This window comes from Thamnophis sirtalis, unplaced genomic scaffold (genome assembly GCF_051295495.1).
Source record: "Thamnophis sirtalis isolate CommonGarterSnake01/CBP01778 unplaced genomic scaffold, rThaSir2_p1.2 scaffold_6, whole genome shotgun sequence".
Lineage (NCBI taxonomy): Eukaryota > Metazoa > Chordata > Lepidosauria > Squamata > Natricidae > Thamnophis > Thamnophis sirtalis.
Genome location: NW_028261386.1, coordinates 64,258,638 through 64,280,680, shown reverse-complemented (window position 1 = coordinate 64,280,680; position 22,043 = coordinate 64,258,638). Strand labels below are relative to the sequence as shown.

At 36.9% G+C, this 22,043-nt stretch overlaps 1 protein-coding gene across 1 annotated transcript in view; it reads left to right on the top strand.

Annotated features, from left to right (window-relative positions):
- The window catches only part of KIF26B (kinesin family member 26B), a 219,811-nt gene that overhangs the window by 127,345 nt on the left and 70,423 nt on the right, over nucleotides 1-22,043 (top strand). Inside the window, exons 5-7 of the mRNA XM_087718931.1 lie at nucleotides 18,788-18,994; nucleotides 19,894-19,987; nucleotides 20,556-20,818. Of these exons, the coding sequence (XP_087575057.1) occupies nucleotides 18,788-18,994; nucleotides 19,894-19,987; nucleotides 20,556-20,818 (564 nt within the window). The remainder of the gene's footprint in view (nucleotides 1-18,787; nucleotides 18,995-19,893; nucleotides 19,988-20,555; nucleotides 20,819-22,043) is intronic.

Sequence of the window (22,043 nt, the reverse complement as noted above, 5' to 3'; positions counted from 1 at the left end):
CACAAATGAGAAATTAATTTTTTCTCAAAATGTATATCCCCAGTCTAAAAGACAGATTTTTAGAATGGCAAACATACATGATTGAGTTTCCCCTGTGTCCTGTCCTGGGCTTGGAATGTAGAAAAAGATGCTCACAGAATCAAAGACATGCCCTAAAAATTATTTTACTCTGAAGTATCCATAATTCTAAATGTACTTTTTGTTACTACTTCCCACTAAAACAATTCTTCTAAGAGAAGGGGAAAGGTTTCCCCTTTCCAATCATCTCCATTTCCCATCTGAGGGAACCAACATTGTCTGAAGACATTTCCGTGGTCATGTGGCCACCATGATTATGCACCAAGGCTGTTTCACTGTTACCCTCCCACTGAAGTGGTACCTATTTATCTATTCAAATTTGCATGCTTTCCTACTGCTAGAAGGACAGGAGCTAACGGAAACTCACCCTCTCTCAAACCCTGACTATCAACTTTCCAGCTGACAAGGTCAGCGTCTTTAACTGCTGAGCCACTGTGTCCTATCTTATAAATATATATGGTTGTCCATCAAGGATCTTGTATCTGTTCAGAAAGTTTCTGTAAGCATAACTGCAAAATGGTTTCCGTTCTTCTTGAAATATGGATCCCATATTACTTATGCTTTTTTTTTCTCCAGCTGCAAATTGGCTTTCCTGTTGGTATCTCTAATTGTACAAATATGCCACAAGTGTGAAAATGATCATAAGTCATTTTTCAGCACAATTGTAACTTTGAACTTACAAACGGTTGTAAAATGCAGACTACCTGTATATAAATTTACCAAATAAGTAAATAAAATCCTACAAAGACAGTTTTTAATTATTTACAATATATACAATATAACTATTACAATGATATTTACAAAATTAAATTAATATAACTATTACAATGATATTAAAAGTTAAGTGGTAGAAAATTTAACTAGTTAAAGTTAACAGGTGCTTCTTTAACTTTTCAACCAGTTATTTCATTTTCTTGTTTGATAGTAAATACATTAAAGCCTAGTTGTACTTACTATAGTAGAACAGAATGTTGATACCTTGTACATTTCTGACAACTGCATTAACATTGATGTCACACTATCCTATCTTACCCATCTGCTGTGCCATGAGAGAGGTATGGTAGCTCTTGATGTTCTTTTCTTAATTTCCCCACTCAAAATTATGGTGTATTAGTGCAAAATTCCTAATAGTAATTGTTAGGTAAGCTCCCCATTGGGAGAGTGAGTACACTCAGCGAAGTGTTGTGAGAGTTGTGTTGGAGAACACACAAACTAGCATACAGAGGCACTGCAGTTTAAATAGGCTTTTACTTTCGTGGAAATAGAGGTATCAGTGTCCATCAAACAGTCCAAGTCATACACGAATAAGTCAGTCATCAATGTCTTTCAGTTAAGGGATAATCCAAATAACATAGTCCATAATCATACAAACAGTCCGGTACTCAAAGTTTGCTAGCAGTTGCAAAACTTGCAATAGCTCATGGCACTTCCAGATCAGCCCAGCATCTAACAAACAGAAAGAGAGCTAACAGTCATTCTGGCTCCCTATTATGGCCAATTGAGGAAAAGCAGCAACCAATCACATTATATAATATGCTTTAAAGAAACAGGTATAGCATTGTTACATGATTTATATATTGCCAACCCAACCGTTAGAATTATATTCCTAATAGTAATTTACACATATCTTTGTCCCATCAGCAAAAGTACATAAAGAATGATCAGAAGCATGTTATATTGTGCCAAATAAGACTTATAAATTAAGATTTAATCATATCAGTAATAGTCTCTATGCACAGTACACTTTCATAGGTAATGTAGATAATTTTTAATTACATGGGTGCAGGAATTTCAAGAATATTTTTGCTGAATTACCCTTTTGTTAGATTTTTCCCATTGATTTACAAGCAACAGTATTTTTTCATATCTAATTCAGGACTTTCCTTTAATAGTATATGAGTGTTTTTCCTGTGCAGCAGACATATCTCTTTTTTCACTTCAGTTTTCACGGTTCTCTTTTCAACGTGTCTACTCTGTTTCTTTCACCAAAATTTTTCTTTTTACCTTATATTTCCTAACAAAGTTTCCTTGTCTGTTCACTAAAATGAATTTTATTAATTTGTTTGTAATTCTAACATATTATATTTGTAATTGTAACATATGTGGATGAACCATCTATTTCTTAAACAAATTCTTATATTGAATGATGGATTGTCTTCAAAATAATAATAAAAGCAATACAGTATATACTGCTGTTTATGAACTAGTCCCTTATGATCTATTACACTTCCCAGCCTTGTATCAACATAATGTTCAACAAGGTATTCATTCAGAGTAGAAGAGGTAAAATACATCTACCTAAAAAAAATCAATATTGTCTTTAATAAACTGATGATTGGTAATAAAAGATACAAGCCTCTCTTTGTCCAATATCATGCTAAGTAGAAAAAGGGTAGTAGCAATATAAGTTGAATGTGGGCATTTTAGGATTTGAAGAATCATGTTTCATAATACTGAACCGGACAAAAATTGAATTAAAGAAATATGCTGGGGTAACATATTTAAGACAGTAATTACTAGGCATCCTAAGATCTTTTTGTATGAATTTTTAAAATCCATTTAAATTCATGACTTTGTTTAAGTTATTTTAAAGTTCACCTAATTTGTGATGAACAATTCTTATTTCACGATAGCTATGTATCTAAAAGTTAACTGTTCTTTTTTATGTCAGTGATTAAGAGTGAAATCCTAGAGAAATCTCTACAATTTACATTTCATTGCTTAGAGCTGCATAGAGAATGAAAAAGAGGCAGAAACATGTTGAAGTATATCCCCATAGTTTCTTTCGTTTCATAATCATGCTGTCATTTTTTTTTTTTTTAGTTCTTTGAAAAGAAAGAGGAAACAATATATCCAACTGATTGACCCAGTCTTCTTAGATCATGTGCTGTTAGCACCTTTATTTGAATTCAAAAGACTGGGGGAAAGGATCACATACAAGGCTGTCTTTATTCTTCTTACTGTTAAACATTCACAAAAAATAAATTCAGAATTGTGCCTAATACTACATCTGAATTACAGTAAATTGAAGCTGAGTTAAAATAAAACAGAAGTCCAAGTACTATTAATGAATAGCTCATCTCCCAAGTTAACTAAGGATTGCATTCATCATAAGCCCTAATTTTGTATCCCTTAGGAGGATGAATGTATTAAAGTTTCACAGATCTTCTGTGATGTCACCGGCATATTCTGTCATATTTGAGAAACTAGAAGGAACAAGAACTGTTCTTAAAGATAACCTGGATCCTCAGATTAACAGATTGTCTGAAGATCATTTACACTGTACAGTTATTGCTATATTTAATATTGCAGACTCATGATCATTATTATGCAACATATTCTTTTTCTTTTTGAATCCCATAATATTCAAAGTGTAAAAATAGTAACCACTAGCTGCATATTACTGTCTGCAAAAGGGCAGATAATAATATCTTTCTTTACAGTCAGTATGCCTGCAGAATCCTATGTTTTTGGGGCACTGTTTAGGTGGAATTTAATGTGACTTAAGTCTACATATATTATTGAGTGGATATTTCAGTGAAAATTTTACAGGCAAATTCTTTGTACTTTGTTCAAAGTTCAAAGAAAGAATTTGACTGTGTAGTCCATTTTTTAGGCATGGAACCCCCCCCCCCCTTTAACGTGCCCTGATGTGTGCTCTCTTGTGCTCTCAGACACATACATTCCTATCCTACATCATTAAAATACACTGTGGTTAATCTAATCCATAACAGTTGGTATGATTAGATTAGCAGTTTGATTGGAACAGATTTCATATAGTTCCATTAATAAAACAGAAAAGTACAAAAAATGAAATAGAGTTTTGTATTTTTTTTAAAAAACTTACAGCAGAGGAATTAACTGGATACATTTACTTGTCAGCTTGCGGCAAAACTCATGTTATGCTAGAAACATTCAGTAAATAGTTTGTCTTTATAGTTCTCTCTTTTAAAAAAAATCATATTAAAAGGTCTGTGCTTTCAGATGGGAATGATTACTCTTTCTTTGTTGCCCTTGAAGACTTGATTCACATTGACAGTGTTTTTACTATTTCATAGTTAACAAATGCCAGAGTGTTTCTCTAAAGGGCTTATATTTCAAGCTGAATACACATACAAACACACATACCGAGCATATATACTGTTTATATTTAAGGAACTTCAACCGGTGATAGGGGTAGGAATAGCACCAACTACCCAAGACTTTAACAGTTTGTTGCATTTCTTTTTGCTCTGAATAAGCTAGAATTACAGCGCTTTTATGAATGCTAGAAAATCAAATCATATTATTCCAATATCAAATATCAAATATTATGAGGACAAGGAAAGAACCACTTGTAAATGGAATCTGTATTAAATTGACTAACAGTTATAAGGAAAAGTGCATCGTGGTTCTCTACTAAAGAAATTCGCTTGGTTGTTACTTGTATACATAAAACTCTACTTAATTTGCCCTCCCAAAATGCTGAAGCAACTGACCATTGTAAATTATACAATAATTTGTAATGCATTTTTGCTATTGTCCTGGATCAGAGATGTCAAACTGGCTGCCCGCAGGCCAGATGCATCACATGCAGGCCATGGCCACCCCATCTCTGTGAGTGGGAAAAATGTTGTGAAACGTCACATGACAGCAATGTGATGCGGCGAGTTTGACACCCATGTCCTAGATAGAGGCAAGAGAACATGCATCATATTAAAAAAAATCTGAGAGAGAAAATTAGAGACTAGAGAAGTTGGGAAGTGCAGTAAAGCTCTGTCACCAAAAATGACAGCATGGCTTTATCATTTATCACATATAATTCCTACCTATAGAAAATTATATCAGAGAAGCTTTCCACTCATCATGCTTTTGAAAAAGGGTATATCTTAAAAATGAGATGAAGGTAAGTTATTAGTTCTTGGTGAGTTGTATGGATAGCGATAGGTTCTAGGAGGATGTAACGTTGTATGTTCAGTTATTGCTGGAATCTCAGGTCCTTTTGATTCTGATTATTTTCATTATCAATGTTATCAATATATATTATTAACCATTACCCTGTTTCCTTTCTGTCACCAAATGAATAGAAAATACAAAAAGTGTAAACTCTTTTTTATTGAATTTTTCTCCCCTCCCCCCATTGAAATAATTCTTTTCAAATAATCCTTTTTTAAAGCTCAGATATATATTTATGATGAACATTCAGCGGTATTAAGAGCCGAGGTGGCGCAGTGGTTAAATGCAGCACTGCAGGCTACTTCAGCTGACTGCAGTTCTGCAGTTCAGCTGTTCAAATCTCACCGGCTCAGGGTTGACTCAGCCTTCCATCCTTCCGAGGTGGGTAAAATGAGGACCCGGATTGTTGTTGGGGGCAATATGCTGACTCTGTAAACCGCTTAGAGAGAGCTGAAAGCCCTATGAAGCGGTATATAAGTCTAACTGCTATTGCTATCCATGGGTATACCATAGGGCAAGAAGATAAAATTATAGATGACACATTTTCATGATGCAAATTCTTCTCCTTTTTTGCATGTGTCATGACGTGCCCACATATAGGAAAGGGGCAAGGCTTGTGTTATGCTGTTGCAGTGTTGTTTCATCATTTTGATGAAATTGTTGGGTTTTGCAATGTAAGTACAGCATATGTAATTTTCCACCCTGCAATATGGAAGAGAATGGAACACTTATCAAATTTTCCCCTCTCCGACTAGGTTTTTTATCTGGAGCCACGTTTATAGTATATTGTGTGCATTCTGTCTCCCCCCCCCTGCCAAATATAGAACCTCTCCCCTTTTTTGGACATAATTTTTCAAAATGTAAATGCTTCCCTAGCACAGCATCATCTGAATTTGTTAATTTAAATTGAAATGTGACATGGTTGATTTTTCTATCTCTACTTAGGTATGCAAGAGTTATGCCAGTGTTGTTGTTTTTTAAAATAATGAAAGTTGCCAAAGACAGGGAGAATCCATGGATATATATTTGAAATGTTTCTATTAGTGCTCATCCTCATTCCCTTTCTTTATATTTCATCCAATTATGTCAAGCAAGTTATAGTAATTTTGTTGGTTTCACTGATAGTTATTGGAAGATTTGCTTTTAGAATTGAAGTGCAGATTTGGACTCCAAATTAAGTCAGAATCTCAAAACCAATCAGTGAGGAATTGGTCTGTTTTCTGGGACACTGAATTTGGATCTGAACCATACCTTGTCCCTGCAAAATACTACTATTCTCCCTGAAAGGTACAGGAAACTGTATGCCCTGCCAAGATTAAGGATTGCAAATATTGGAGCTGCAGGTGATTGGTGTTGCTAGCCAGACCTAATGGAAGTTTTACTTCAACAATCTGAAAGGAGCAGTTTGATGTCTTTGCTCAGAGATATGGCTTATATTAAACAATGGAATGACTTATCAGACTGGGAAATCCTGTTGTTTAGGTGCACTTTGTACAATAGGATCACTTGTAATTGAATGGGCTAGTGAAGAAAAGGCCATGTTGATCATACAACCCATGATATGTTTTATTTAGATCAACTGCTTTGAGATTTCATGTATCAGATGTAAATTAAAAAGAAATCTAAATCCCAGATGAACTACTAGGAAAGATTCCAAGTTTTTTATAATGGGAAATTGCTTTTACATAAATCACACTTTTTTCCCCTTGGCTAGATTCGTCTGGTCGGTTGCAATTACCCATAAATTTCAGAAGATGGTTTGCCTGTGGATATGCATTATTTAAGAGGATTATTAAGTACATTTGCCTTACCATACATGCCAATGAATGATACTAAAAACCTCCCTACTATTGTAAAATTGAAATTATATACCAGAGCATTTCTGGAATATTGCTATAGCTTATAAAAGAAATGATTTATAGTTTGGTATTACTATATTATGAAAGAGATAAGCACTTTTTAAATGTTTATCAGATGAAGACTATTTTCTTTATCTTAGGAGTTTCTCCTGCCCTCCTTTCACTTATTGTGTTATCAGTAGCCGCATCAAACAATGTGGCTACTGAATGGAGAAGTAACTTATAGGCATCTTTCATCATGCCACGGCTAATAGAGAGCAGATCAGCTATGCTGAGTCTCCTAGAGATAAACTTTTTGTTGCTTTTTGTCCATGCTGCTTTGCTATTTCCATCCTACCTATTTTGCCTCCCTCCCGCAGGGAGCTGGTCCACTGATTAAATTTAATTCAAAAATTATCTGCAGAACTCTTAAGAATTAAACCAGATTTTTTTCATCATATTCATCATATTTTACTTTGGTTTCATACCTTCCAGCCTGTAAGCCTGAAAGGTTTTTTTCCTAATTTTTTTGTAAACTGAAGAGTAGGATGTTATTTCTTCAGACACTGGATGGTAAAAGACAGTCAGCTATTCTTGATGTGATATTATCCAATAAGAAATAATTAGATGAATAAAAAGGGTAGCAGAAACATTGAGCAAAGTAACCATGTAATGGTGTAATTTTGGGGTCCTTGGTGTTCTCTGAGCTTGATTGTTTGCTTGCAGACATTACATTACTCAGCTAGGTAACTTTATCAACATGTTTGGGATTTGCTCCTTGTATATATACAACAGCTTGCCCTACCAGAGTTGATGGGAGTGAGGGTTTTCTCCTTGGTAATTTTTTAATTAGGGTTTTGCTTTCTGCTTGATTGTTGTAACCTATTACAACTATACAACATCACCAAAGCACACAAACAGACCAAAGTCTCCTAGTGATTGTCCACTAGGATTCCAAGATATCTCTTACAGTTACTACTATTGAGTGAGGTGCCATCTATACTGTACCTGTGCATTTGATTTTTCTTGCCTAAATATAGAACCTTACTTTTTTCACCATTGAATTTCATTTTGTTAGATAGTGCCCAATATTCAAGCCTGTCAAGATCCTTCTGAATCTTAAGCCTATCTTCTGGAGTGTTGGCTATTCATGACAGCTTGGTGTCATCTGCAGATATAATGAGTTACCCATCTATCCCCTCATATATATCATTGATGAAGAAGTTGAAGAGTACTTGGCCTAAAACGGACCCTTGGGGTATCCCACTGCATATTTCCCTCCATGTAGATGCAGTTCAATTGAGGACTACTCATTGAGTGTGGTTGGTCAGCCAATTACAAATCTATCTGGTAGTGATGTTGTCTAACCCACATTTTTCTATCTTATCAAGTAGTAGGGTGTGGTCTACTATGTCAAATGCCTTACTGAAATCCAAGTAAATTATATCCATATCATTCCTCTGGTCCACTTATTTTGTCACCTTGTCAAAGAATGCAATAAGATTAGAGATTCCATGCTATCTTAAGCTTTTAAAAAAACTTTCTATTGAGACTTAATAGCCAGTTATGTTCAAAAAAAGAAAATTGGCTTGTGTCCTTCTGTTTGCTTTAAAAAAATGTTTAATGTAGGTTTCCAGGGTACAGGAGGGCCTTTCAATTGTATGCCTGGGCATTAAAACAAACAAAAAGTTTGCTATTTCTTTGGCCTACAATCGTTTGCTCAATTGAGTTGTTAATCTGTGGTTTTGAATTACCAGTATAAATGAAGTTTGCAAACTGATTCAGCTCATGCTGCTAGGCTACATAGAGTTACAAGAGGCAATTATTTTAAAGCACACCTGGAAATCAAAATAACGGCCCACGTTTTTTTTTAAAAGCAGTTGAAAAACAAAGTGCCATGATAGCTAACTTCTTTTTAACAAAGCTTTGATAATTGCCATCACATGCACCCTCCATCCAATCTTATTTTGTGTTTCAGTCCTGAAGAAAAGCTAATTACGAAAGACATAAGAACCCATTTGCAGGATTCCACAAAGTTAGATTTAAAGTCTTTGTGGATAGCAGCTGCGGGGCATCAATCTGGATTCATGATAAATGCTTCTGACATTTTCCACAGTCAGAACTAATATGGAAGGCCTTTGTATTTATTCTCATATGTCAGGGTCTGCATTATTGATCAGGTGCCATTCATTAAAGGTTGCTACATGCTAGGGAAAAAAAAACTATACAGACCCTGAGATACACTCTACAGAATGAATTTAGAAGGTTTTCATTAATTCAGCATTAAAGTTGCATAACAAAAAGTTGAAGCTGTATTGCCAGATCTTATCAAATATTTATTAAAATATTTTTAAAACAATATTTGTTGTCAGTTCTTATCAACATATATTTTTTTAAATAATAAATTTGTTTGGGTTAGAAATAATGTATGCAATGAATGCCAGTAGGCCATGCTCTTAACAAATAATTACCCATTTCATTCATAATAAAAATGTTACATAGTAATTTCCTTTGTCTTGTTTGCAACACGGCTACATGAATAAGCCTATGAAGTGTCCAGGGGCTGAGCTTAATTAATTTTATTTTTTATATTATCAGAAGTGGTAGTAAACTATACTGGAGGTGGTTGGAGAGATTAAATATATCATTTAGTTCCATCAGAGCACTAGACTACTTCAGTATTCAGGATTAAAGATCAATATTAGTGACATTTAAGAATATTGTTGGAATCATACAACAGAATTATCTTGTGTTAGTTAAATTTTCTTGTCTTTAACCTGATAATCCTACATTCCTGAAATTAAAACAATAAAATTAAAAACTGTATAGAGAAGATCCTGTTGGCCAAACAGTTATTCTGTTAAATGTTGCTTTTAGAATAAAACCTAGCTATTGTGTTTACTAATTATAGCATTTGCAAAATGATGGTTATTGAAGATGTTGTAATATTATTGTATGTTACAGATAAAGGCAAAGGTTCTATAAAGTTTTAAATTGTGCTTCCTTCGGAGACACAAATTAGTACCTGGTAAAATTGGAAACTTATAATGTAAACCAATGGTGGGATTCAAGTAATTTAACAACCAGTTCTCTGCCCTAATGATTTCTTCCAACAGCCAGTTTGCCAAACTGCTCAGAAAGTTAACAACTGGTCCTCCCGAAGTAGTGCAAACTGGCTGAACTCTACCACTGTAAACCAAAAATCACTGGATAGTAGTGTTTTGTTTTGTAGCTTGCAGATCCTAAGGCATCTTAAACACTATAGAAGAATCTAGACGAGAATTTATCCCAGCTCACACAAGATGCCAGCTAAGAGTGCCATTTTGCACCACCACCCCATCATCTTAGACACAAAGCATCCATGAAAGGAAAGCAGACTGTGGCAAAGGAAGATTAGAGCAGATTCAAAAGCTGTGGGACCAAACATGAGACCATCAGAATAATCTTTTCAAAGAACTTATAGATAAAGGCTTTCTAGGCAGAAGGAATGTTTAATTTTCTGTCATCAGCTCACAATGCTGCTATAGAGTTGGATAGCTGTGGAACCATTTAGTTCCATAAACTTTGGCAGTGTTGTTAAAGCTTCTTGGAGCTCTCTGGCAAATCACAGCGGCATGTGAGTCTATGGAACTGAATTGGATTTCACAGTTTTCTCATTCCACGGATTTCCACAGTAATTTTCTGATAGTTTTCCTTAATTATATTCTATTCAGTACACATCTCTGTAGCTAACAATTTTTAAAAGACAATTATATTATTTCACTATAATTTGATAAATGGTAGACCTCTAGTGATTTCTTTACAAGGGTTTCTAACTAAATCTATAAAGGAAAAGCATCAAATTAAAGTTATTTTTAGTATTTTTAAATTAAGCTTTTTTAATTAAGAAAGTTCAAAAAAATCAACCCAGTTATTTTTGTGAAACAGGTAATTTCACCTGTATTGAAAACAGTTCCCAGTACGGATACATGATAAATAGTAATGGGGTTCTACTTAAACATGACCCAGAAAGGCTGACGTTCAAAGAAGAGATCAGTTAATTTACCTAATGCATTTCAGTTAAGAATTGATGGGTTGCTGGTGGTTTAAACTTCCATGATTTATTGCAAAAGGTTCCAGTTTTGGATTTTGAGTGCTCCAAAACTGAAATAGCAGTTTATAAAAGATCTCCATCTAGTCTCTGTAAAATCACAACTATGTAACCCAGGATAGATAATTTACTAATTTTAATATAGAGCATCTCTTACAATCTATTTCCTCTCACTGTTGTCCTTCATTGATGATGGTTATTATTTTACTTTAAGGACAGAAGACTGATAATATGTAAGTGATGCCATTCAGATTTACTGATAAAAGATAGGCATTGTGGGAGTGGCTTATGATTTTGACTTCATGATTTTGACTTCAAAGCTAATGATGACTTCATTAGCTTTGAAGTCCCATAAGGTTGGTCTTCACCTCTTAGGACATCTGTGATCATGAAAATCCTTTCTTGCACCTTTTTTTTTAACCATAGAGCTCAATGATGTTTGTGAGGTAAACACTCTCAAAGAAAACAATATTGTAAAATAAGTGACTCTGTCTAAAATGTGAGTAGAACTGGATTGTTCTGATCATTTGAGTTCATGCCAGATGATAGCTACACAAACATGGTGCTAATTAAACTATGGTTGTGCTTTTAATCCATGTATATCTCCTAGAGTCATTTTGGAAGATGGGTAGTCTTACCAAATTGTTTAAATACTTTAATAAATTGTTGAAATAAAATGAATTAGAAAAACCCCTATATTAACTATGTGCATTATGCAGCTGTTGCCTATTGTACAACAACATTCTGTGTTGAATGACAGATTTAGCAGGGCTAAATTAATATTTACTAAATTTAAAAAAGCAAGTTTCTGTCTTTTTTGTGATGCAATGATTTTGATGCCTATCCATGTTTCCTATACATAGAGTTAGATAGCTGACTGTGAAAACCTAAGGAAGATAATGGCTACATTTCTTATTTTCGTTGCACTGCTATAAACAAAAAATCAGTGGGTTCTATTCAATTTCTGCTTTTGGACAGTGAAATAGATTGTTTTTGTCTGCCCTTCGTCCCTCTCGAAGCAAAACACTACTGGTTTTATGGCACCAGAGAAGCTGTCAAAGCCTGGAAAAAAATGGTTGGAGTTTATAAGGCACCATAAAGAAAGGAAGAAAAAGGTAAAGAAAGTGTCATCCCAGTTCAGACAGCAGAAAATATTTCCTGGACCCTTTTATTTAGACTTGCTGGTAGACTTTTGGAATTCACTCTTCCCTAGTTAATTATGTCTATGGATATTCTCCATCATCTAGGTCAGTGGTTCCCAAACTTGGCAACTTTAAGACTTGTGGACTTCAACTCCCAGAATTCTCCAGCTAGCTCTTCTACAAGTCTTAAAGTTGCCAAGTTTGGGAATCACTGATCTAGGTCATGGTTGTCCCAAAGGTTCTTTTTCAAGAGGCAACTGGACTTCCTGGGAAAAAAAGTCCAGCCTCTTGAAAAAGAATCTTTGGGACCTAATTAATTACATGATCATTAGTTAGTGACAGCCTTCTATGTAGATCAAGCAGAAAATATGGCCAGATGAGCTAATTCTACTTTATTGTAAAGCTAATCTGAAAGCAAAGTTTTCCTGCCATCTCTTTTACAGCCTGAGAAACTAGGGAGAGTTCCTATTTGCCTCATTCAATTTCATTCCAGATGTGGGTTATGCTGTCTCTTATTTGATCATTCTCTAGGCCAGTGATGGCGGACCTTTTTCTCCTCAGATGCCAAAAGCACACACGCGTGCGCTATCACACATGCTCATATGCCCACCCCCATAATTTAATGTCCCCCTGTGCACATGCATGCATGATCTCCCTTGGCTGCCCCAAGCATGTGCACATGGCTTTCTTGGAGCCTAGGGAGGGTGAAAATGCCTGCTCCCCCGGAGGCCCTCCAGAGGCCAGAAGCATCCCCTTTTCCAACTTCCAGTGGGCAGGATAGGTCCATTTTTTGCCCTCCCCAGGCTCTAGAGGCTTTCTAGGAGCCCGGGAAGGGTGAAAATCAGGGCTGGGTTTCAACCGGTTCGCACCGGTCCCTGCGATCCGGTTGGTCGCCGAACCCGGAAGTAAGTAACTTCCGGGAACGGCGAAGCCCCCCCCCCCGCGCCCGCGCGCGCCCGCACACCCGCGCCCGCTCCTTACCCGGTTTTTTTGAATTTCGCGCTTTCCACGCATGCGCAGAATGCCTGCGTGATCCTCCAGGAGCAGCTGGAGCATCGCGCAGACGCTAATGCGCATGCGCGCGCCGCGTGCGTGCACGCGCGCGCCGCGTGCGTGCGCGAGGACGCCGCCGGCCTCGTTCCAACCGATCCGGTTGGAACGGGGCGAGAAACCCACCCCTGGTGAAAATGGTCCAACATGCAAACTGGAAGTTGGGAATGGACTTCCAAGTTGCCCTTTGGGCCGTTCTTCTCCCTCCAGAAGCCTCCAGGGGGCAAAAAACTGCCCAATGCGCAAACTGGAAGTTCAGGAACGAATGTTCGTCACCACAGCTCTAGGCAGTGTTTCTTAGCTTGTCTCGCAAGGTCTTTCCCACATATAGTTACATTTAGTTTCAGTCAGTTTAGATGGCAGTATACCTCACAAATGTGACACTAGGCAGCAAACCAAATTTAAAAACCATACTCCCAATGATGTAAGAAATAAACTAGTATACTATGGCATCTGAGAAAACCAACAACTAATCACTGGGTTCCTCTAACTATCTGACTTGAATGCCTGGGGGAAAACAGGTCTTAACAGCTTTTTGAAAATCCAAGGCAGTCAGGAGTAACCTAACTGTGGGTCGTATGGTGTTCCCGAGGGCAGACATTGTGAGAGAAAAAACATACTTTCTGGTCCCACAAGATGGCATTTTTTAATCAGTGGGCCTGGAGCATGCTCCTCCTGCCAGATCTGATGGGATAAACATGATCCTTCATAAAAGTAACGCAGCCCCATGTCATGAAGGGCATAACAGTAACCCGAACCTTGAATTGCACCTGGAATATTTTCAAGGAGATGCAAAAAAAAAAAAATCATAATAATCAGCAATTGTTTCTGCTTTTATGTAAAAAACAAAACAAAATTGAAACAACAGTCTGTCAACACATCCTGTAGTCTGTACTTATTTAATAGTCATAGCCCTGGGCTAAGAAGCTGCTCACTTTGAAGCCACTTGTGAAAGTTCACGTGACCTAATGAAGACATGTTGAATAAAAAGAAAGGATTTACATCAGATTGAACTCCTGCAATACTAAAATGCCCTAGATAATGGCAAGAATTAAAACACCGAACAATTCATTGTTCTCACTGTCCTAGGTGTGTTGGTTTATATCTGGATAACTGCCAATCTTACTGTGAATTTACTTGGTTTCAGACTCATGATAAAAGAAATATAATTCCTTTTCAGTTTCTTATTTGCTGTGGCTAGATTAAAAAAAAACTTCTCTTGTGAGAAAATGGCTATAAGTCACAAGATGATACACATTTTATTATACTGTTCATTCTGCGGCTGCTTACAGTAAGAAATGATGTGATTCCTTCCATTATTTCAAGCAGTGGCAATGAAGAATTACAAAGCCTACTCTTGATTAACCTCAAATAAGTCTGGTCCTGTAGTCAGCAATTGCCATTATGTTGATGGAGTGCTAATATAACTTGATAGTTCTGCTCTGCCTCTGCCTCCATGGACAGTGCCACTCTAACCAAACCCCTGGCTGTAAAAAACAAGCCCAATAAAAGGTGCCAGAATGACTGATGGGATTAGTGACTCATAAAAGATACCCTGCCCAAAGAGAAAGTTCCAGCTTTATGTGTTACACAAAGAGCTAAATAATTCAAACATGAAACCTTAGCAGTTTGGGTTTAGGTAGAGCTGCTCACACTACTGAAAAAGATCTTTGTAACCCACCATATCTCTTCATTATTATTTGGTAGTAGTGAAAGAAAATTTACCTAAATTCCAACTTGGATATAAACATTTCTCCTGGAAAAGAGTTATTCTTCAGGATTCGTGCATTTCTAAATCCTGTACTGCAGTTATTTGGGGTGGGTTGGGGTGGAAGACAGAAATCGGTATTAGGAAAATTGTACACAAAGTCCACAAAAATCAGATTTCTGAATAGAATTTGGTATAGACTTTTGTTTTCATCATTTTATGAAATCAGGGTGAAGCAAAGATGGTGAAAATGGGACATGCAGAAAAACCAAACTTAATGCATACAGTTCTTTCTAATTAGAGACATCTATTTCTTCTTCCGAAGATCGTTTTCTGGAGAGAGAAAAAGCCCACCATCAAAGTGCCTTTGGCAACCAGCCAATACATTTATTATTTTGTGAGTTTTCATGGATCATGTAAAGTCCAAGGTCCTATGGAATAGTTTTTATATGTATATGCAGCTATTTGGGAGGGCAAGAGAAAGAAAGCAAAGGGGGGCTTGACAATAAGCATAATGATAATAAATTGATTTCTATACTGGGACATTATCTAGAGGATAAAGAAAAGAAAAGTCATTAGGGAACTTCAGGCAGAACTTCAGTATCTGCGACTCCAGAGGTACACTGTAGAAGCATATTCTATGTCACAATTCTCAGGAGTAATTTAATTCAGAAAGTTAATAGCAAAAAGGATACAATACTTACAAGAAAAGACCTATGCAAGTTTCAGAGTCAGTAGAAATTTTCCCAGTTGGTTATGGGGATTTGAAAAACTATTCCAAATAGCTGCTAGACTATTTGGTGTCCCCCCCCCCTTTCATTCAGTCATGTCCGATTCTTGGAGACTTCCTGGACAAGTCCCTGCAGTTTTTTTGGGCAAAATGTTTTAGAAGTGGTTTGTTATTTCCTCCTTCCTGAGAGAAACTGACTGGCCCAAGGTTAGCCAGCTGGCCTCACGTCAAGTTGAACTAGTACTTATCATTTCCCAATTTCTAGCTCCACCTCTTAACCGCTATATCAAACTATTTGTTACCCAAATGCAAAACTTAAAAATAAATATGTAACTAAGTATTTTGTGTCAAGAAAAAAAGTATTGAAAACACTGGTTTCAGACAAAATATAAATTATGGGAAATTAAAACTACATTATATATTCTCCAATATTTATTTCAGTAGGACAGAGATTATTTTAATAGTACAGCCAGATAATGTCTACTTAGTTTCTTAAGACTTGATAGGAAGAAGATATGTATAAAATTACATTTTAGAATTTAGATTGATTATAATAATATTCTCTGTTCAATGTGATTTTATTATTTGCTACTTTTTATTTGTGGCACTTGGTAATTGCAGCCAATTAAGAATTACATTATGAATGAAATAGCATCATCCTTTCCTAGCCATTAAATTTGGTCACAAATTTAGCCAGTTTGGTTCAGTGATTAAGGCATCAGGTATGAAACCAGGAGACAGTGAATTCTAGTCTATTCTAGTATGAATAAAGCCAGCTGACTATGACTGTGAGATAGTCACTTTCTCTCAGCCCCGGGAAAGCGGAAATGGTAACGCACTTCTGAAAAACCTTGCCAAGAAAGCTTCAAAGACTTACTCGAGCAGTCTTTAAGAATCAGACATGATTGAACAAAAGAAAAAAAAATACATGAGAGCAACAAAAAGAGGGGAGAGAGAGTGGTTTTGCATGAACCTAGATCCCGCGCATGCGTAGATAAAACTTTGTTCTCTCGCCCACTGTTCACATGGCCTGTTTATTAATAGGCCATAAATCAGTACCCCTAAATAGAATTTTTTTCTTTTTTCTTTATTGTTTAATCGTAGAAAATAAAATACAAAACAGTAAAACAAACAAGCAAAATAAAACAAAAAAACATACATTCAACCCTAACAACAAAAAAGATTTGAGATTTGAGATTTGAGATTTTATTAATATTTGTAGGCCGCCCTTTTCCCTGAGGGGACTCAGGGCGGCTCACATAAAATCAGGGAGGGGGAATACAAACATTGACATAGAGACATATAATAAAATAGCAAGCAACATACATTCATCATTCGGGAGGGGCGCCTATCCTTGTCCCCAGGCCTGACGGGCTAGCCAGTTCTTAAGGGCTGTGCGGAAGGCCTGGACGGTGGAGAGGGTACGAATCTCCACGGGGAGCTCGTTCCAAAGGGTCGGGGCTACTACTGAGAAGGCCCTCCTCCTTGTAGTTGCCAGCCGGCACTGGCTGGCCGATGGAATAGGGAGGAGGCCTAATCTATGAGATCTTATTGGTCGCAGGGAGGTAATTGGCAGAAGGCGGTCTCTCAAGTATCCAGATCCACTACCATGCAGGGCTTTATGGGTGACTAATAACACCTTGAAGCGCATCCGGAGATCGACAGGTAGCCAGCGCAGCTCGCGGAAGATAGGTGTTATGTGGGTGAACCGAGGTGCACCCACAATCACTCGCGCGGCCGCGTTCTGTACTAGCTGAAGTCGCCGGATGCTCTTCAAGGGCAGCCCCATGTAGAGCACATTGCAGTATTCCAGCCTAGAGGTCACAAGGGCCCGAGTGACTGTTGTGAGAGCCTCCCGATTCAGAAAAAATAGTGTACAAAAAAGGAGAAAAAGAAAAATCTCTCTCTCTCTCTCTCTCTCTCTCTCTCTCTCTCTCTCTCTCTCTCTCTCTCTCTCTCTCTCTCTCTCTCTCTCTCTTTTAATTATTGTGAAATCTATCAGACCCTGAACATAGGATTTTTAAAATATACTTTGCACTTTAAATTCATAATAGTTTCTTTCAGTTTGGCATCTTTTTGTTCTTGTGTCTAAATTGTTTAAGAAATACTGACTATATTCACACAGAACAGTAATAACATTCATTTAAGGTTACATTCACAGGATGAAATAGAAACCAGCATGAAGTTTACATATACTCTTCCTCCCTTTCTCTCTCTTGTTTCCTCTTCTCAGTAACTGGCAGGAGGAATACACAAGGCTTTAGTCCCCCTGTATCATATTTCTGCCATTTTGTTTAAGAATTGTGATTTCAAATAAATACCAGTCAATTGCTAAATAAACAATTCAGAATTTAAAATTTAAAACAAAAATAAGCTAGTTGCCTTTATTTTAAGACATCATTCTAGATTTGATGAAAATAAAAAATAAGTGCTAAGGTAAAATTAGTATGCTTTGACTTCTACTTGTTTGGGAGAAGATAAGCTTGTTAACTGCTGGAACAGTCTCAGGTATCAGGACCTTGCTATAAATTATAATTATTGATATCTATGAACCATGCCATCCAGTTTTATAATAATTTTGAGAGCAAAAGACTAGTCTAAAAAAAAAGAGAAGTGGGAAAAGACAGTGTTTAATTTACCAAACTAAATAGTGTGAAATTATTAGGGCAATTCAGTCTCACATTTTGAAGACATATTTCTTCTATAAAGTCTTACCTGATCTGTTACTTTTGTAGCCTATTTACACAAATTGTGTAGTAATGTAAATCATATGTACATATGACTTACTATGGTGCAGTACTTTGAGAACCTTTTAAATATTATTAAAATTGAAGACTTTTTCATTCTGCTGTGGTGAGTGCCCATTCAGATGACTGAAAAATGCCTGTTCCATTTCTAGCTGTTATTGTTCTAGCTTTGTTAATTTCAGGTTAATTTAGAAGTAAAGCAGCACTTATGTTATCTTCTTTTAGTGTGGCCCATGGAAAGCAGTTTGCCTACACACACATGTGACAAGGAAGGTGATAATCTTGAAATGGAACCTTATCTCACTTGCTTTAACAGTTCAAGTCATTAATTCTGATATGCCAGATTTATACAGAAAGCAGGGTATTGAATTGGAATTGCCAGAATATTTATTTTAAATACCCATGAGTTTGTCATTATTTTCATAGCATTTAATGAAATACACTATTGTTATTATGTTTTTGCTAACAGGTGAAAGTCATGTTGCGCATTTGTTCTACTCTGGCCAGAGACTCTTCAGAATCCAGTTCCTTCTTAAAGGTTGATCCCCGCAAGAAACAAATTACTTTATATGACCCCTTGTCTTCTGGAGGCCAGAATGCTTTCCAAAAAAGGAGCACCCAAGTACCACCCAAGATGTTTGTATTTGATGCAGTTTTCCCTCAAGATGCGTCCCAGGTACACAGCAACTCTTATCAAAGCCTGAAGCATCATTCCACCATAATTTTCAAGGTTGATTGTTTAGAAGTATTGAATCAATGATGCATACAATTTGTTCTAAATGCATATTGAAATTTGAACTGTAAACAGTTCAAAATGTGTAACTTGTTTTATTCCAAAATCAATGGCAATATATTAAAAATATCAGTGTAAGATGAAAATAGGATAGAATTGACAAATAGTGACAGTAGTTAGCCAATATTTTTGTATTCGCTTGTAAATTCACTTCTCTTCATTTCTGCTTGTATTCTTGAATTTTTCTAAGATACAAGTGCCAATATTTCATTCCATTAAAATCAGCACCATAGAACTCTTTTCACAAAACTTCTGTTCTTCAGCAACTCATATTTTCTATTGTCTGTCTGCTGATTGTCACCATGCTTCAAACTGCCTGTTATCTTTAGGTCTCTGCAAAGAATTGTGTTCTACTATTATGATGATTTCCTACTCCTCCAAGCTACTTTGAGTAAGCATTTAGTCTGCCTCTTCTCCTCTTTTAATGTTGCATAATCCTATTAGCTAAGTTAGACCAAGAACAGTTAGGTACCGGTCAGTCACAAAGAATGAGAGATTTGATCCCATATTTCCATGCTCCTAATTCAGTATTCTGAACATTGCACCAAACTCTCTGATGGGTGAATGGAGTAATGTATAGTGGAATGCCAATATTAAGATCATAGGTATCCTTATTCTTGAGGAAGTAAAGCAAGTCAAGCAACTACTTTTTCATAATTGATTTATTAGCCTCCATGAACAAGGTATTGTGATCTCATCCAGTGACTCTCCATTTGCTCCAAGAAGAGATATACAGTATTTGTGTTCAGAAAATAAAATAAAAAATATCTCCTTTATGACAGGCTGAGGTATGTGCTGGAACTGTAGCTGAAGTGATCCAGTCTGTGGTGAATGGTGCAGATGGATGTGTATTTTGTTTTGGACATGCCAAACTCGGTTAGTATATTTTTAATTCAGATAATATTACACTGTATCATATATATTTTACATGATATTCTTATCTATTTCTTTACCTGTTGATATGTTTTCCTTCTAATTCTCTGAAATAGCAAATACATATGTGTATATTTGCCCTCAGCATAGCTTTAGAATAGAAGGTTGCTTGGAAGGATTCTGAGTAGAGAGTAGAGAAGAAACAGTTAATATTTGTAATGTTTGGAATAAAAGAAGTAGTTATGCTTACATTCTCAGGATTACTAGCATTTTTGGACACTAATGTCTAGAAATATTTTGAGAAGTTGTTCCTTGATTCAAGGCCATGTTTACAGTTGACCGGATGCTGTTGATAAGCTATTGCCAGTATCCATGAAAAAGAGTTACATTTTACAACTTTAGCTGTGTTTTATTCCATATAGTTATGTAATGGGGTGTCTGGGCCATAAAAATAAACTTGATAAAAATAAATTTGAATAATAGCATGAAATGTTGGTCTTTTTTGTACATGTTCTTATGTATGTAAATCTATTTGGTGTTATTTTAATCTCTTCTGCTGTATTCCCAACAGGAAAATCCTATACCATGATTGGAAAAGATGATTCCATGCAAAACCTTGGTATAATACCTTGCGCCATCTCCTGGCTTTTCAAGCTGATTCATGAAAGAAAAGAGAAAACAGGCGCACGTTTCTCAGTCCGAATCTCTGCAGTAGAAGTGTGGGGAAAAGAAGAACATCTGAGAGATTTGCTGTCCGAAGTAGCAACAGGTAGCTTACAAGATGGTCAGTCACCAGGTGTCTACCTTAGTGAGGACCCCATATGTGGCATGCAGGTAAATATAAAACTCTTTTCTGTCACAATGTAACTCATGGTGCCCTGTTTTATAAGGCTGGTTTTGAATAATAATAAATTCGAAAACATACATTTTTCTAACTTGGAAGTGTTTACTTTTAGGCTTACAAGGAACTTTATGACCTGCAGCTGCAGGCTATCCACTCTTCTAACCTAAATATTTGTGCCTTTGGCATAACTTGATGTTCAACAGGAACCTCTCTTTTCTGTAAAATGTTAAAGGATTCAGATCATACTAAACTTCCGTTCCTCCTATAATAATTTCACAATATATTATAGCATATTGAAATATTTACAATATTGCACAAAAGCTGGAAGACAATTATATGTCTGGATAGAGATACAGTTTGTGGAAATAGCACAGTTTAGACTAATAGGATTAGTATTGTTGTATGACATACTAATAGCTACTTATTAATTACTGCTATGTTATGAAAAGAAGCCAAGAATAACTTATGGAACCCCAAATGATAGGCATAAGGGAGGGAAACTAATTCTTGGTCAAATTGCAGAAACCCTGTTGCCAGAAAAAGCCACTTCCTGTGTGAAAAAAAATCTCCTGCTTTGGGCATCTATTATACAGGTGGCACGTGGAGCCATTTGTCAGGGCACGCGAGGCGTTGGCCTGTCAGCTGGCCAGCGCGCATGCATGCGCTGGCCAGCTGAGTGCAACCTTTTTTAAAGCCATTTTTCACCCTCCCCAGGATCCAGAGGTTTATAGGAGCCCGGGGAGAGCAAAGAGAGCCTCTCCCCCCCCCCCCCGAGGCCCTCCAGAGGCTTCAGGAGCTTCCCTGAAGCTTTGAGAATGCAAAAAGCTGGCGCCATGGGCAAGCTGAAAGTTTGGGAACGGACTTCCAGTTTGCTCGTAGGGTCGTTTTTTGCCTGAAGGTCCCTGAAGCCTCCAGAGGGCTTAAACTGACCCTACGAGCAAACCGGAAGTGACTTAAGATTTGCTCATATGGTTGTTTTTTTGGCCCTGAAGCCTCTGGGGGGGCGGGGAGGCTGTTTTCGCCCTTCCCAGGCTCCTATAAAGCCTCTGGAGCCTGGGGAGGGCGAAAAAAGCATGCAAAAATGGGGGGGAGCACCTGTCATACGTGCATGTGCACTGAGGGGCTCGCACGTTGCATTAGGGGTGCGGCACACCCACGTATGCCCCCCTTGCGCTCCCCCCTTATGGCACGCGAGCCCAAAAAGGTTCGTCACCG